The 16,988-nt window shown below is 41.6% G+C and overlaps 1 protein-coding gene across 2 annotated transcripts in view; it reads left to right on the forward strand.

The window, feature by feature from the left end:
- Positions 1 to 2,998: 2,998 nt before the first annotated feature.
- The window catches only part of RFX8 (regulatory factor X8), a gene marked incomplete at its 5' end in the record, with an annotated part of 52,676 nt that continues 38,686 nt past the window's right edge, over positions 2,999 to 16,988 (forward strand). The window contains 3 exons of one of the 2 annotated variants that reach the window (XM_081068753.1): positions 2,999 to 3,085; positions 12,350 to 12,411; positions 13,781 to 13,867. In XM_081068753.1, the coding sequence (XP_080924879.1) occupies positions 3,014 to 3,085; positions 12,350 to 12,411; positions 13,781 to 13,867 (221 nt within the window). The remainder of the gene's footprint in view (positions 3,086 to 12,349; positions 12,412 to 13,780; positions 13,868 to 16,988) is intronic. The other variant, XM_081068754.1, reaches the window with a different exon arrangement.

A 16,988-nucleotide genomic window follows, 5' to 3' on the forward strand; every position in this document is an offset into this window, starting at 1 on the left:
ATGCTGCCTGCCTACCATAGGCCAGTCTCTGAGATCTGTCTGGGAACTCTGGGAAATGGACCAACAGAAATGGGATGAATCCCAAAGCAGCCAGGACGCAAGCAGCAAAGTCATCAAGCAGCAGCACGGGGCTCGAGACCAGGAGGCAGCCCTGTCCTGATGTGTGTGGCAGAGGAAAGACTCTGTCGTAGACCTTTATGATTATTCTCATTGATAGTAGACTCAGCATGGCCATTTTGAAATGGGGGAGAGCAGTGCACAGAGGCGGAGCAAAGGAAGTTCTGTGACAAGGAAAAACAACTCGCAACAATTTAGAGTTCATTTTAAGGAGTGGGTGTTTTGTACAGCTCTTTTTTAAGGAGACCTTTGTAAGGCTTGCGGTGAAATAATGAGTCTAGTCAGGCGGGTTGAGAAAAGTGAGTGCTTTATTCTGTGCTCCCGGGCGAGGTTCACCAGTCCGCAGACAGGGGCCGGCAAAGTCGAGCACAGGGTAGAGGGAGGGAGGTATATATGCGATTTTGGGGGGAGGAGGTTGGCTGAGTGAGGTGGCAGATGAGCAGGCCCCCCTAGCAGCAAATCGGGCGCGAGCGGCTGTGTCTGGAGTTGCTTATTGCACCAGTGGTCTGCTGCCTTTTCTGGGAAATGCCAGGGGCCCCAGTCTCTGTTAGGTGAGGAGAGGTCTAATTTAGCAAAGGGGAATGACTTGGCTCCTGGGGAGGGGTCTAACTTGGCAGAGGGGTATGACTTGGCTCCCGGCCGCTTTGACCATGTCCGCAGCTGACCTAACAACCATATTCCGTGACCAAATTAGTTGCTATGTTCTGAGTGATGGCCAAAAGTGAGTTTGAATTGAATGCCTGTCACATTTTTCTACAGTTCCCCAAGGTGAACCAACAGTTTTCTGTGATAACTTCAGGTATAGGTTTTTAATATATCAACAAGTGGTATAACTTGTTGATATATTAAAAACCTATACCTGTATAACTTGTATATTTCTTAACTACAGAAATATAAATATCACCTACATATATGAATTTGCCACTCCCCTACGCCACCGACAGATATCACCTTGTATTCAACCTTGAGCCAAATAATTGGTGCTGTATTGTAATGACTATGTATGGTATCAGATGGGTACTAAGTTTATTGGGGTGATCGCCTCATGAGTTATATAAATGTCTAATCACTACATTGTGCACCTAAAACTAATATAATATTGTATGTGAACTGTAATTGAAAAATAAAAAAATATTTTTAAAAATCCAATAATTGGTGCTGTAGCAGATATACTTAAACCATTGAGAAATATCTGAGGTGTCAGGTTCCCACAGTGATGTTACGGGGGAATCTCAGAAAATCTCTTCCTTGCGCCTGTACTGGATTGAATAGTGTCACCCAAAATGCATGCCCATGTGGAAGCTCAGAATGTGACATTATTTGGAAATGGGATCTTCGCAAATATAATTAGTTAAGAGGAAATCACACTGGATTAGGGTGGGCCTAATCCAATGACTGGTGTCCTTATAAGAAGAGGAAAGAAGACACTCAGAGAGGAGACGGCCAAGTAAAGATGGAGGCAGACATTGGAGTGATGCTTTTATAGGCCAAGGAATGCCAAGGATTTCCAGCAATTACCAGAAGCCAGGAGAAAAGCATAGAACTGATACTCCCTCAGAGCCTCTGGTAGGAACCAACATCTTGATTTTGGACTTTCAGCTTCCACAACTGTGAGAGAATAATTTCTGTTGTTTTAAGCCACCTGGCCTGTGGTAATTTATTACCCAAAGAACCAATACGGGGCCAAAGATTGCACTCCCCAACCCCCATATATTGATTTTGCCTGCTCTGGGAAGCCAATGGGGTTAGCAACTGTGACTGGTCTTTAGCTTTCAAGAAAAGTAAATTTAGGCTTCAGCATGCCTCATCGCAGAAAATAAGCTATATATCATCAATAAGAAAGGAAAAGATGTGTTGTTGTTGGTAAACTGCTAAAATATTCTTCTGTATTTAAAAATTATGCTGTCTGGCTTTATGTATTTCTTGAAAAGAATGAGGAGAAAACTGACAGCCTGTCCCCAGGAAAGGGAAGGTTGTGACTGATATTCCTATGGACCACTTTTTGTGACGCCACTCACCCTCACTACTTGCCCCAACACACTCACATACCTACTGCTGGAACAGGCACTAGCTGTTCCTACAGGCCAGCTGTGGGCTGTGAGCCATCGGCAGGGCCCAGGGGCACTTGGGCAGTTGAAGGCCCCACCCTGAGCAGAGTCCTAGGGTGCTGCAGATCACATCTGAATGCCACTTAGCTCTTTCCCCAGTGGGAGTTAAAGGAGAGTGAAAGTATACCACCTGTCTCTTGGTGTTTTGAATTTTACATCTCATTGTAATTTAAAGAATCAAAATATAGTGACCCACCCTAAATCACCTGGGTTTAAAAATCATGCAAACAACTGCTTCAGAGGTAGAGAGGGAGGGAGAAAAAGCTGTGCCCTAGTGCCCTGCGTCACAGGTACGTGAGAACTGGGAAGCCACACTGGCTCCTGCAGTCACCTGCAGGGGTCATAGGCTGCAAGGGGCGGGGGTTGCTTTGTGTCTTAGAGAGTAAATAATTCTCCACTTTATAGTAATAGAGATCATGGCCATAGGCTTTAGAAAGTTCTATGCAACAGTGTCTTCTGAGCCCAATAATTTGAGCTTCTTTTTAATAGGCCTATATGCCAAAAATATAAACAACAAGAAAACTCATCTTGTTGATAATCTAAAGGCCAACGACCAATATACTTAACTCTGGGCTGAGAATAAAAGGGTACAGTATTGATGCTGATTGGTGAGCTTTTGCATTCAATAAATTGAACATATTTCCCACACTTGTGTCTGACCACTGATCCTTATCAAAATGTCCTGCTCTAGAAAAACAAATTCCAATTTCCTCTTCCTCGTCTTCCTCTCCCGTAGGTTGGTGGATAATTTCTACTTTTGCGAAGGGTACAGTGTGCCTCGCTGCCTCATGTATGAGATTTATGTGGAGACCTGTGGGCAAAATGCCCAGAACTACGTCAATCCAGCTACATTTGGGAAGGTAGGTTGTCAGGATAAAAATATAGTATTCACTGAGTGAAAAAAGTACCCAAGTTAATTGATTAGGAATTGTTAGAATTTGCTTGGATCTAATGTGTTCTCAGTAGGTGTAAGTTGCTCTGGGAAGCCAACCAGATGCTTAACATACTACTTCATCTCCATGGAGAAGCCATTCTGTCCTTTGTCCACACTTTATAGTGAGGACACAGGAAAGGAAAGGAATGGGGTGACACCTAAGACAATGCAACTATGACAGCTCCAAATACTCAACCAGGTTTTTCCACATATAGAAATGCCCAAACTCAGCACCACACAAATTCTAGGAGACACTCTGTGGTGTCAGACAACTAATGCTTTCCACAATTTGGTTGTACTTAGAGAATGCATTGGCTCTTAAAGATTTCTTCTGGAGGTTACAAGCTATATCAGAAACTTTGTTTAGAACAAACAATCTACAGCAAACATTAACACAAGGAGAGTCTACCTGAGACCATCCACATTCAACAAATATTTATTAAGCAGCCTCTATGTGCCAAGCACTATTTTAGATGGTGGGGATATAACATGAACAAGACAGAGAAAAATTCCTACCTTTATTGAACTCATTTTATTATAGTTAGGGGAGACAGATAAGTAAGATAAAATATTTACTATATTAGGTGGGATAAATGTTAAGTGGGGAAATAGAGCAGAAGAAGATAAGTACTCTAAAGGAAAGGAATATCTCATCTAATCTAATTGCAAGTTTGACTGGGCCTCATAGAATCTAGTCCAATGCTATCCAATAGAAATTTAATGGGGGATCCAATATGGTGGAGCAGATAAACACTGCCTGTTTCCTTCCATGAACACATTAAAATTACAACTAAATTATAGAACAACCAACCTAGACAACCATCTAAAGTCTAGCTGAACAGAAGTTTTATAACTAGGATATAAAGAAGAAGCCACTTTGAGACTGGTAGGAGGTGTGGAGACACAAAAGAGGCCCCAAATCTCCCTGTGTTGCTGAGATCCAGCAGGGATATCTCTGCCTCAGAGGTTCCTCCCAGAGAAGCAAGGGACCATAGCCCCACACCAGGCTCCCAAGCCCAGAGTACTGGCGCTAGGAAAAGGAGCCCCCACAACATCTGGCTGTGAAAAACAGTGGGAATTCTGACCATCCGGGTGGAACGGAAGGCTTTGGGAAACCCAGACGTCCTCTTAAAGGGCCTGCATACAGACTCACTCGCTCTCAGGCACTTATCCTGGGATCCAGCGAAAGGGTGGTGACTCAGGGGGTCCGAAGCAGACTGAGGCGTGTGGCATCAGAGTGAGGACTGGAGGATAGTTGCCATTTTCCCTGTGATGGGTCCTTTTCCCATGCAGCTGGCAGGTGGGGGGTCATCTTTCCTGTATTAAGCCTTCCCCTATGCTTACAGTCAAATCAAATCTGACTGGTCTGGTGAGCTTCAATAGCATCATCCTGCTGACTACCTGAGACCCTGCCCCACCCAACTTGCCCAACACCAGAGGCACTTTCTCTACGAGCACCAGCCCCACCTGCACTGAACTCTTTCTTGGAAAACTATCAGAGTCCACAGGCTCCAGACAAGTGGTGACTGGCCTCGGTGTGCTCTGAGACTTTTACTGACTAGCTCCAGGCTCAGCACTGGCACCAAAGCAGAATTTATATTAACCTGGTAACAACAACTCTTCCCACTCTAGTGACTCCCTGAGACCCTGCCTCACCCAACTTGTGTACTGCACGAGGCTTTATCAGTGGCTGAACCTTAAGGGAGCCAGCAGGTGGCAGCAAGCCTCAGGGTGCCTGGAATTTTGTGGAGCTACCTCAGGCCCTGTACTGGTGTCATACGTCCTCAGTTCACAGCACGACCTCTCCCATGTGTCTCCAGTGTTAGCAGCGTCAGTGAATAACTGCAGATCATTTTGTAGCTCCTACCAGAAAGTCCCTGGCTGGTCACAGTTTGTGGGTGACTTGGGCCTGCACTGGAGCCCCTCTCAAGAGGCCCCAGAACCAACATACTTGGAGGTTGGTTTCAGACCACAACAGAGAACCATACAATTAGCCCCAGAAGTGGCACACCCAAAGGGCAGTCTCAATAGACACCAGGGCCCACTGGGGTGAATACCACTCAGTGGCATAAACCCCCACCCTCCCCTGCACAGCAGCCTATAAGCTGTGGACATGGCCAAACCCCACAGCCAATCATCCATAGGGTCAATCCCACCACTGGTGAGCCAATAGAAACCAAGGCTCAACTATAACAGGAGGGCACACACAAGGGACACTCCTAGAACACCCGGTGCAGGTGACCAGGGAGTTTGTGCCACTGGGCCCCACAGGCACCTACTACAAAAGGCCATTTGGCTAAGACTGGGAGACATAGCAGATCTAAATAATACATAAAACCAAACAGAGAGGCAGCCAAAATGAAGAAATACATCCTAAATGAAAGAACAGGAGAAAACTCCAGAAAAAGAATGAAACAAAATAGAGGCAAGCAACCTACACGATACAGAGTTCAAACAATGGTTTTAAGGATGCTCAAGGAACTAGTGAGAACTTCAACAAAAAGATAGCAAGCAGAAAAAAGAACATAGAAACCACAAAAAAAGAATCAGTCAGAAGTGAAAAATACAATAACTGAAATGAAGAATGCAGTAGAATCACCAGCTGACTAAATGAAGCAGAGGGTCGAGTTACCTATTTGGAAGATAAGATAGCAGAAAACACCAAATGAGAAATGCAAAAAGAAAAAAGATTTTTAAAAAATGAGGATAGTTTAAGAGACCTCTGTGATAACATTAAGTGTAACAACGTTCACATCATAGAGATACCAGAAGAGAAGAGAGAAAGCAAAGGATTGAGAATCTATTTGAAGAAGTAATGCCTGAAAACTTTACTATCTTGGCAAAGGAAATAGTCATATAAGTCCAGGAAGAGCAAAGAGTCCCAAACAACATGAACCCAAACAGGCCCACACCAAGACATGTTATAATTAGAATGCCAAAGGTTACAGACAAAGAGAATCCTAAAAGCAGCAAAAGAAAGGCAACTAGTAATTTGTAAGGGAGCTCCCATAAGATTGTCAGCTGATTTCTCAATAGAAACTTTGTAGGCCAGAAGGAATTGGCACAAAATATTCAATGTGATGAAAAGCTAGGACCTACAAACAAGGGTACTCTCCCCAGCAAGGCTATCATTTAAAATCAAAGGGCAGATAAAGAGCTTCCCAGACAAGAAAAAGCTAAAGGAGTTCATCATCTCCAAACCAGTATTACAAGGAATGTTAGAGGGGTTTAAGATGAAAAATAAAAAATAAAAATTATGAGTAATAAAATGGCAATAGCTACATATCTATCAACAATTACTTTCAATATAAACGGATTAAATGCTCCAATCAAAAGACATAGAAGGGATGAATGGATAAGAAAACAAAACCCTTGGGCCGGCCTGGTGGCTCAGGCAGTTGGAGCTCCGTGTTCCTAACTCCGAAGGCTGCCGGTTCGATTCCCACATGGATCAGTGGGCTCTCAACCACAAGGTTGCCGGTTTGATTCCTCAAGTCCTGCAAGGGATGGTGGGCTGCACCCCTGCAACTAGCAACGGCAACTGGACCTGGAGCTGAGTTGTGCCCTCTTCAGCTAAGACTGAAAGGACAACAACTTGAAGCTGAATGGCACCCTCCACAACTAAGATTGAAAGGACAACTTGACTTGGAAAAAAGTCCTGGAAGTACACACTGTTCCCCAATAAAATCCTGTTCCCCTTCCCCAATAAAATCTTAAAACAAAAAAAAAGGAAAAGGAAAACAAAACACTTAATATGCTGCCTACAAGAGACTCACTTCAGATTGAAAGACACACACATGTGAAAAGTAAAGGAATGGAAAAAGTTATCTCATGAAAATGAAAAAAAGAAAAAAGAAAAAAACCCAGAGTAGCAATACTTACACCAGACAAAATAGACTTTAAAACAGGCTATAACAAGAGACAGAGAAAGACTCAGTAATCCTACTTCTAAGTATCTATTTAAAGAAACCCAAAACTCTACTTAGAGGGGATGTTTGCATCCATATGTTCATTGCAGCATTGTTTACAATGGCCAAGAGGTGGAGGCAGCCTGGGTGTCCATTGATGGAAGAATGGATAAAGAGGCGGTGGTATGCATATACAAGAGAATATTACTCGGCCATGGAAGGGAATGGGTTCTTGCCATCTTCAATGGCATGGATACACCTGGAAGGTATTTTACTGAGTGGAATATCAAACAGAGAAAGACAGATTCAGTGTGATTTTACTTATACTTGTATATGGAATCTAAAGAACAAAATAAACTCACAAAACAGAAATACACTCATGGATACAGAGAAGATATTGATGGCTGCCAGATGAGGGGTGGGGTTAGAGGTTGTGGAAAAAGGGGACGGGATTAAGAAGTACAAATTTGTAGTTACAAAGTAGTTATGGGGATGTAGGGTATAGCATAAGGAATATAGTCAATAATGTTGTAATAACTATGTATGGTGTCAGATGGGTACTAGATTTGTTGGGGTGATAGATGAGAGATGGTTGGAGGCAGGGTGAAAAAAGTGAAGGGATTAAAAAGGACACATTTATAGTTACAAAATAGTCACACATATGTAAACTAAAGCATAGGGAATGTAGTCAATAATATGGTAATAATTTTCTATACTGCCCAGTTGAGTACTAGACTAGACAGGGGGATCATTTCTTAAATTATACAAATGTCTAACCACTATACTGTACACCTGTAATTAATATAAAATAATATTGAATGTTAACTGTAATTGAAAAATTTTAAAAGGTGGGAAAAAAGGTAAAAGGGAATAAGAGGCTCAAATATCCAGGTATAAAACAAATAAGTCATGGGGATGTAATGTACAGCATAGGAAATATAGCAAGTATTGTGATAGCAGGTACAGTGTCAGGCGGTTGCTGGACTTATCATGTTCATTACTTCTTTAGGTACATAAATGATGAATAACTATGAAACTAATATATTATTGTATGTTAGCTATATTTTTAATAAAAATCAAATTTAATAGGAGCCATAGACATAATTTTAAATATTAATAGTTTAGTATCCTCATTTTAAGTTTTTTAAAAGGTGGACAATAATTTTTAAATTTAATCCAGAATATTAGAAATATTACTTTTTCACCATGGAATCAATACTAAAAAAAAAAAAAAAAACCATTGAGTTGTTGGTTTTTTTCATTCTTTTCTTCATGCTAAATCTCAAAAATCCGGTGTGTATTTTACATGTAAGCCCATCTCAATTCAAACCAGCCACATTTCAAGTGCTCATTAGCCACGTGTGGCTGGTGATTCTCATCTCAGACAGCCCACGACTAGATTCTAAATCACCAGGCATCTCTTCTCCTCTCCTGGTTATCCTCAAAACATGGGAACTCTGCTTCTCTCCACTGGCCTGCTCCATGCCCTCCCAGGTTCTCCTCAGCTACCTGCCTGGCAGCCTTATTAGGTAGAAGTGGGGTGACTCTAGCTAGACATGATGGGCTGTGTATGATCCCTACTACGTTTTCTAAGAAACCAAAGACTCTTTTTCAAAATCTTTTTTAGATTTTCTTAGAAGCTGTTTCACCTCCAGAGCAGCCTCACTGCAGAGTATGCCAAAGAAAGTTTAAAAAGGACTCCAGTGTGTGACAATGGGCATTTCTTTAGCATTTTTCATCTTAATACTTCCCTTAGAATCCATTCCGCAAAACACTGTTTCAGCTCTCGCTGGGAATTTGCCTGAAGAATAGGCCAGTCCAGTGGTGCTAAGATTGGGAAGGATCTCTGTGCTGCCGAATTTGTGACTAAGTGGAGAAGGGAGAGGAAGGGGAAAAGGATATGACCCCAAAGCATGTTTACAAGAGAAACAAAAAAATACCCAATTCTCATTTCCTCTCTCCTCCCCTGGGAAAGGAGTCGATTCCAGATTCCACACCAGTTCCTGTGCAGATGTTGGGGTGTTTCGTGCTCCTTTTGGCAGTCCCGGGCACATGATGGGTGATGCTCATTTCTGGTGCAAGTGATAATCTAATGTGGATGAGGGAATTTCCGTAACACTGACTTCCTTTTTTTTAAAATAACACATACTTATGTTTTTCTGATTATAAAATAATACATTCCCTATACGGAAAATGTGGGAATTGGAGAAAAGTGCATAAAAAGAAGGAAATAAATACTGGCTATGGCCTCATTGTCAAGAGAGATAGCCACGTGCATGGTCACTTGCACACTCTTGCACACACACATGCACATGTGACCAGCAGGGCACAGGGAGGAATCGCACTATGACTTCGTCTTTTTTCCAGATCTCTTTGGAGATCCTCATTGAGTGGTTCTTCCTCAGCCCTGAATGAGCATTTGAGTGGGAAGCATGACTTCTCAAGAAATCCTTGGGAGATACAAAGCCTGTTGTGACTCTAATTTACCGAACAGTGTCAGTCTGATGCTTGGAATTTCCAGTCCTGTATTCTGAACTGGGTTGAAAGTGGCATCTTTTCCCCATCTCCTCTCGTATGCTTGTGTGGTCACTTGCCCGCAGAGAACTAGGTGTGGGCGATTCTTCTTGCGTCCCTCTTCCTCTCCCTCTACCTTCCTGGGTGTTGGTTTGACCCCTCTGGGAAGGGGAGGTTAAAATGGCTGGAAAGTTCCCACTGCAAGGCTTCCTGCTTTGGGGGCCAGGCGGACACTTGTCTCCTGATCCATTTGGTGGCTTCTTCAGAACAGCTCTGGAGAATGTTCTAGTAGGCATCCCTTGCCTTAATGAATGACTCTTTTTGAAGCCTGACTCCCCATCCTGGGGCCCTTGCTGGGCACAGTCTGGGCTGTCCCACTTGCCAGGTGTTTCTCACATGTGGCCAACTGCTGGTCACAAAAACTACTCGGTCGTTCTTGACCTGAGCAGACCATGGGTGTGCCAACTGAAACAAGTAGGCACTCTCTTCTGCCTGTCCACCCAGGCCATTTGCCAGCCCACCTCTCACCTTCCAGGAGTCCTACGCCCTGGTTAGACACTAACTGCAGGGGCCTCACAAGCTCTTCAGTGAATCCATGAATGCTCTCTTGCTAGGCCTAAGGTGACCAGACCACACCTAGTCCCACACACCCTTCACAGGTAAGGGGTGGTCTTGAAACAAGAAATCTCCTCACACTTCCTCCTCTGTCTACTTCTTTGTGGGTGATTGCAGTGGAGGGCTTTTAGAGTTTTAAAACCGAATTTTAGCTAAATGCTTGGGGATGTAAGTCTCACAATTCACTTTGCTTCTTGTTGTCTTCATGCCTCTTCCTGTTGTATAGATACTATGTGCATGGATTGAAACATTGGTATATGGATGGACAGACAGATAGATGGGTGAATATACAGACAGGTGGATGGGCAGACAGACAAACAGATGGACAGACAGCATACAGTATGACACACTTTTTAACAGCACTAATCCTGGAATCAGACTAATTAGGTTATAAACCTGGGCAAGTTATTTAATCTTTTTGTGCCTCAACTTTGTCATCTATAAAATATGAACATTTATAATGTTAATAGTACCTATATTTCATGAGATGCTTTTAAGAAATGAATGAGACAATACATGTAAAGAGAATTGAACAGTTTTGGCACACAGGAAGCACCCAAGGAACGTTAACTATTATAGTTCTATGCCTATTTTAACTTAGAACATCATAAACATTTTCACATTAAAATATTTTTAAATGTGTGTTGCATCTTGGCTGTAAAACTTTTTTTTTTGATGTTCCAGAATTCATCTAGTCATTTCTTTCATTGGAAATTTAGGTTGCTTATAATTTTTCCTCTTCTAAGTAGCATAAATCTCCACCTATGTCTTGTAATTTCCCTAAAATAGATTCTAGACAATTGTAACCAATTCACACCCCTCATGATAGTTCTTGATATTCTTACCCAAATCCTAGAATGTTTGTTGGGTAAGAACTCTATTTAACTGTCTAAACTTGCAATTTATTGGGTGATTAGGCAAGGCAAACACTTTTACTTGTGTTTTGGTGATATGTATCTTGTGTGTACACATATTATCACCAGACCACTTTCTAGTGGTGCATTAGTGTTTTTCCTGTTCATTTATGTGAGCTTTCTATATATTAAGTATATAAATTTTTTACTTATTAGATTTTTTGGAAATAATCACCTCAGTTGGTTTTTAAATTTTAACTGTGGTGTACCTGATCATAAAATGAAATCACAGCATAGTCTGGGGTTGGAATTACTCAATAAAATAAAATGTGTGGATTGTTAAACTGCCGGGCAAGTAGGCAATTTATTTCTGCTTCTCCCTCCAAAACACCAGATTACTTCCCAGAGCCTTGAATCTGAGCCTGCTGCATACTTTGTAATAATTCCATTAGGTACCTACTATCTTACACCTGGACATACAGGGAAAGTTTGAAGTGATTTTTTTTAAGAGGAGATGAAATTATCAGAATGTGTTGAAAGTAGGAATTTCTGGCTTCTGATTCTGCATTGAGACTTTCCTGACTTTTATCTCCTATCACTTATTTTTCATCTGTACATTTTGGTTCTCCCTGCCTGAGGGAACCTGTCGATTTGGCCTCCTGACCTCCATGTTTAATTGTGCAAGACTTGCTTTCCCTGTTCCTTCATTTGCCTCCTCCACACCCAGGTTTGGGTGGCTTCCCATAGGAAGACGTCTGGCCTGGAGCCAGACTAGAGGAATGTTTCAAGATACTGTTAAATCCAGCTGCTTGGAAGCTATGAAAAAATAAAGAAGGATACAACAGGAAGCCAAGCAAAAGCGGAGGCTGGTTGATTATGGAGGGGGTTGTAGAAAACGAGCAGAAATCACTGCTAGACTGTTCAGAATATCATGGTTCCCATGTTCTGTATGTTCGTAATATCACCACGCTCCAGGATTTCCACTTTTAACAGACATGCACTTGGACACCACACATACCATGGACCTCTAATAATTAGGAAACTGGGACAGACTTCTATTTTTTTTAATGTTATTGATCATAAATGTAATATCAACGCTGTCTAATAAAACATGCATCAAAGTGATTAACTGGGAGATGGGAAGTTGAGTCAGAAGTAGCTCTGTTCTTCACTATTGTAATAGCATTTGCTATCTTTACAATCAGAAAAGAGGAAACACAATTTAAACGTTGTAAGAGAAGAAATTGGAAGTTTTATTTCTAACTTTTCGAATGGCAACTTTAAATCTTGCTCTTTCAGCTGGTACGCTTGGTGTTTCCTGACCTTGGTACCCGGAGGCTAGGCACGAGAGGCAGTGTCAGGTAGGTTTCTCATTTTTTGTTGTATTTGAAATGTTGACAACAAATATTTTGGGGGGAAAAAAATCACAAAATGGATGACCTGACCAAAAAAAAAAAATCCAAAACTAAACAAACTATAAATATCAACTCTTACCAAAGAGTTCCCACAATTCAAATGAAATCCTAGTGCCTGGAGTAATTCATATGATACTGGAACCAAATATTAGTTTCTAGGGGTTTTGTTAAAATACAAAAGTCACAAAATCTTTTTTTGTTCCAACGCCTTAAATGTTTAGACATGTAAGTGTCTAATTGTTGAAATATTTAAATAATTACACACATAGAATAATGGAACTGTTTTAATTACTCTTGGAGCTAAAATTTCTAAGTATTCATCTAATTAGCATATTTGAATTATATTCAGGAGACTAGGTACCCAGGCTATATTTTTAACGCAAAATGAAATTCCAGAGTTATTGGTTGCATGGTGTTATAATTGTCACTTTATTATCATTGCTATTGAAGGTGTGTTTTAGATAAAGAAAAATCAGGAGAAATCAGTGATATCAGGAAATCAGTGAGAAGGGTAGAAACTGAATGAGGAAAGGGGCCGGACACCCATGAAGGAGTGAAGACAGTGGAAGACTTTGTCAAATTCAATGTTGGACAACACTTCATTGAAAAGATTTTTGTTCTGCTGCCGTGAGCCTGGACAGGTCGCTGCAGTTTCCTGAGCTCAGGAGATGAATGCCTGGCCTGCCGAGAAGGCACCAACCTCCTTACTCGGTTTTTGAGAACCCGAGTTCACTTCCCAGTAGAGAGAACCTTGGTGTAGCCTCACTTCGTTTGAGAAAGGTTAACGGTGGCAACAGTGAGGGGCTTTCCCTGTTGTTTCTCTAAAGTGAGAGTGTCATAATTTGAGACAGCAGAGTAGAACATCCACAAGCCCATTTCAAAGCTGATGCGTACAAAATAAATGAAATTGTCTACCTACCCTGTTTCCCCGAAAATAAGACCTAGCCAGACAATCAGCTCTAATGAGTCTTTTGGAGCAAAAATTAATATAAGATCGGGTATTGTATTATATCATATCATATCATATCACATAGACCCAGTCTTATACTGTAGTAAAATAAAACTGGGTCTTATATTAATTTTTGCTCCAAAAGATGCATTAGAGCTGATTGTCCAGCTAGGTCTTATTTTCGGGGAAACACCATAACAGAGCTTGATCAGGCTAAATGACTGATTAGCTTTTCCTAATAAACAGAGTCAATACTAAAAACCAGAGAAGAACCCCAGGTCTTCATTAGCTAGTCTGTTCTTTGTCTTCTTCTATAAAGCATGTCAGTGGTTTGACATAACCTTTAAGACAAAATTTATTTTTCAGGTATCATTATGATGGGATCTGTATCAAGAAAAGTTCTATCTTCTATGCTCAGTATTGTTACCTTCTGGGTGAAGAAGGGTATCACAGGTTAGTATCTATTGTTTAAGTATTTTGGTCATTGGTCACAGCCTGATTAATATTAGAACCACTCCTGTTTTTGTTGAATCTAACTGGCATTTTGGCTGTTCTGCCGTCAATCCTTCTTACAACGGAAACACACACATCGCGTTGACATGCCTCTGACACGGGCAGTAAATCAGTGTTTAGCAACATCATTGGCCGGAGAAATGCATTTCCAGTTCATTTCCTTAGATAACTTTTTATTTTAATCACTGTCTCAATAGTCAAAGCTGTTTTTCACTCTTCACAATTTCTCTGCCAGATTTGGAAGAAATGAACTCTTCTTTCCTGAAACTTCCTTTAGCCCTCAGGACTCTGCATCATCCAATTTCTTCCCCAGAGTGACGGACCCCTTCTCAGTCTCTATGTCTCCCTGTCCCCATTAAGTGCAGGCATTTTCCTCAGATCCAGCCCTTGACAATCAGTAGTATTCTTCTTACCATTTGGCCCCAAGACACCTCATCCTTTTTCACCTACCGCTTCCTCCCTTGGATGACGTCTCCAAACCCATTTTTGCTTGTTCTTATCTCTCCCACCTCCTGGGCATTCCTCTGTGGCTATCTACTGGACATTTCCATTTAGATGACCCATTGGTGCCTCATATTTTGTGTGTAGAAATCTAAATTTATAATCTCCCTCCAAATCATCCCTGCCTCTTGACTTCTTTATTTCAATCTATGGTACCAACAGATAGAATCTGTACAAAGTGTCACCCCAAAGCCATCCCTGACTCCCTTGGGTCACAAAGTCCTGTTAATTCTATCTTTTCAGTTCTCCTGACTCATCCATTTTGGTTACTGATATTGCCTTTAAGTCCTTGTCACCCTACATTGTGATTATTTTATGAATCCCATGGATTCTCCCTCTCCTCAGCCTCACCTCTCTCTGAACACGACCATGAGACTAATCCCCCTAAAATTCTGCATTTTCTTTGTCCCGTTCCAGCTCAGAAACACTCAGCTGCCTACTCTTCCCTCCTGAATAAAGACTACGTCCTCAACCCCCTCACACACAGGTGTGAGCACTCCAGTCCCTTCCTACGACACATTCCCACCACATTGCCTATTTCTCCCCAATATAAACCATCAAGTTCAGCCATACTCACTGTTCTCTAAATATATCAAATGTGGTTCTGTCTTTGCGCTCATCATTCTTTTATTCTATGATGTTATTCTTTCTTCTCTCTAAGTGGACCTTCTGAATCATGTCTCTTCTCTCCGGACTTACCTCAGGGACTACCTTCTCAGTGACACCATACCCAGCAATACCAGCTCTAGTAAAGACACCTTCTTCCACTCTTTCACGATGCTCACTGGCTATTTACACTGTCAGCATTTCCACTGAATTCAGAAACTGTCCATTGAGCCTTCATTTGGCTATACAGACAACCATGTATCCAAGTAACCAGGGACAACTTTAAGTTTACTTGTAGCCCAGAATAATTATTGAGTGTTCCCTTCACTCAAAAATGTTCGAGTTTGGACAATAAATTATAGCAAATTATATGGTCACCTTCTGTATAAGGTCTCCTGCTTGTGGAAGGACAACAAGCTACCATGGACAACACATGAGCCCTTCTCTCTGACAGCTTAATATGGGACAAAAAGCTACTTTAAACTTGATACTTCTTGTCGTGGGACAAGAAGGTCCCACGAGAACTCAGACATAGAAAACACACATCTTAGGCAGGGGGTCATGAAGGGCGTATGAGAGTCATGCTTGGAGCTAGGCTATGGAAGACATTTGTGACTTTTGACAGGTGGAAAAGGTGGGGTGGGAGAGGGAGGCAGGAGAGCAAAGGATGTCCAGGCTTAGGGAGGAATGTGAGCAGACAGTGGATGAGAAAGCAGAGGTTCCCACTGTGTGGGAATGTGTGGAGCTATAGCACAGGATGAACTTGGGAGATGAGTTCAGAGGGCCTTGAACATGAGACTGGCAGGCCGGGCATCTGTAAGCCTTAGAGACTTCCTCTGGAAAATGGGGTGGTATCATCATGGGAACCTCCACAAGGCAGGACCCACAGAGCTTTGCTTGTTCCTATCCCCAGTGTTGACTGGAAGCACAGAGTAGGAAGCACACTGGGGAGGAGACAGCGACAGCCGGAGATGGTTCTGGGGCTACCCCAGTCATTCAGACGAGCGCCTGGACCAAAAAAGAGGCAGAACTGAAAGGCCGCTTGACACAGGGTAGTCAAGTCAGTGTCAACAGAAGGGAACAGAGATGACTCAGTCCGGCCTGGCCCACCGAAACCTCAAACTCAACCTCAAATAGAGTCATTATGCTCTGCTTCCAACCAGCTCTTCCTCTTCAATCTCTTATTCATCCCTGAGTCACAAAGATGGAAGAATTACATCAGCCAAAATAAAGAAGTTAGGGAAGGGAGCAATTTATTTCAGTAACGATTAGAACTTTCCTGTGCAAATGTATTCTCTTACTTGCTGACCCCTACACTCTTGAAAGGCTGGACCCACTTTTCTTCGTTTGCCGCAGAAAGCCCAGCAATCAGTCAACCAGCAGAGGACAAACGTGACAATGGCTTATTCATGAGATGAGCCCAGCGGCAAACAATTTTCAAGTACTCTGTGCTCAATACATGTTTGATAACTGATACAGTCTCAAGTCTTGGCCAATGAAGAGATTTGTTTTAAAGTATTAAGATTTAAGGGTGACTTTCTTACAAATTCCACATTTTAAGAACTACTAAATATATTTTAGAAGGCAGAACCATAATAAATGGTATGCTATTGTTAATAATGTATGAACTATCGAAGACATGAAAATTTCTTCTATTTTATTATATGTTATCTTTTATATAAGGACCTGTCTGACAAATTCTTCTCAAAAATTAGGTCTCAAAAAAAAAGCTTTATTTCTATACTTTTTAAGTAATCGAAACTGTATAACTCATCCGTTCATTTAACAAATATTTGAGTAACTGTAATAAGTCAGGCCCTGTTCTTGATACTGGTGATAAAGTAGTAAACAAGATAAAAAAGGCCTCACCTCTTGCAAATTTTAGCGAATGAGAAAGACAATAAAAAAGAAACAATAGCAAGATTGATCTGAAGACAATAAAATGGAGTCATGG

Source organism: Rhinolophus hipposideros (genome assembly GCF_964194185.1).
Source record: "Rhinolophus hipposideros genome assembly, chromosome: 12".
Classification (NCBI taxonomy): domain Eukaryota; kingdom Metazoa; phylum Chordata; class Mammalia; order Chiroptera; family Rhinolophidae; genus Rhinolophus; species Rhinolophus hipposideros.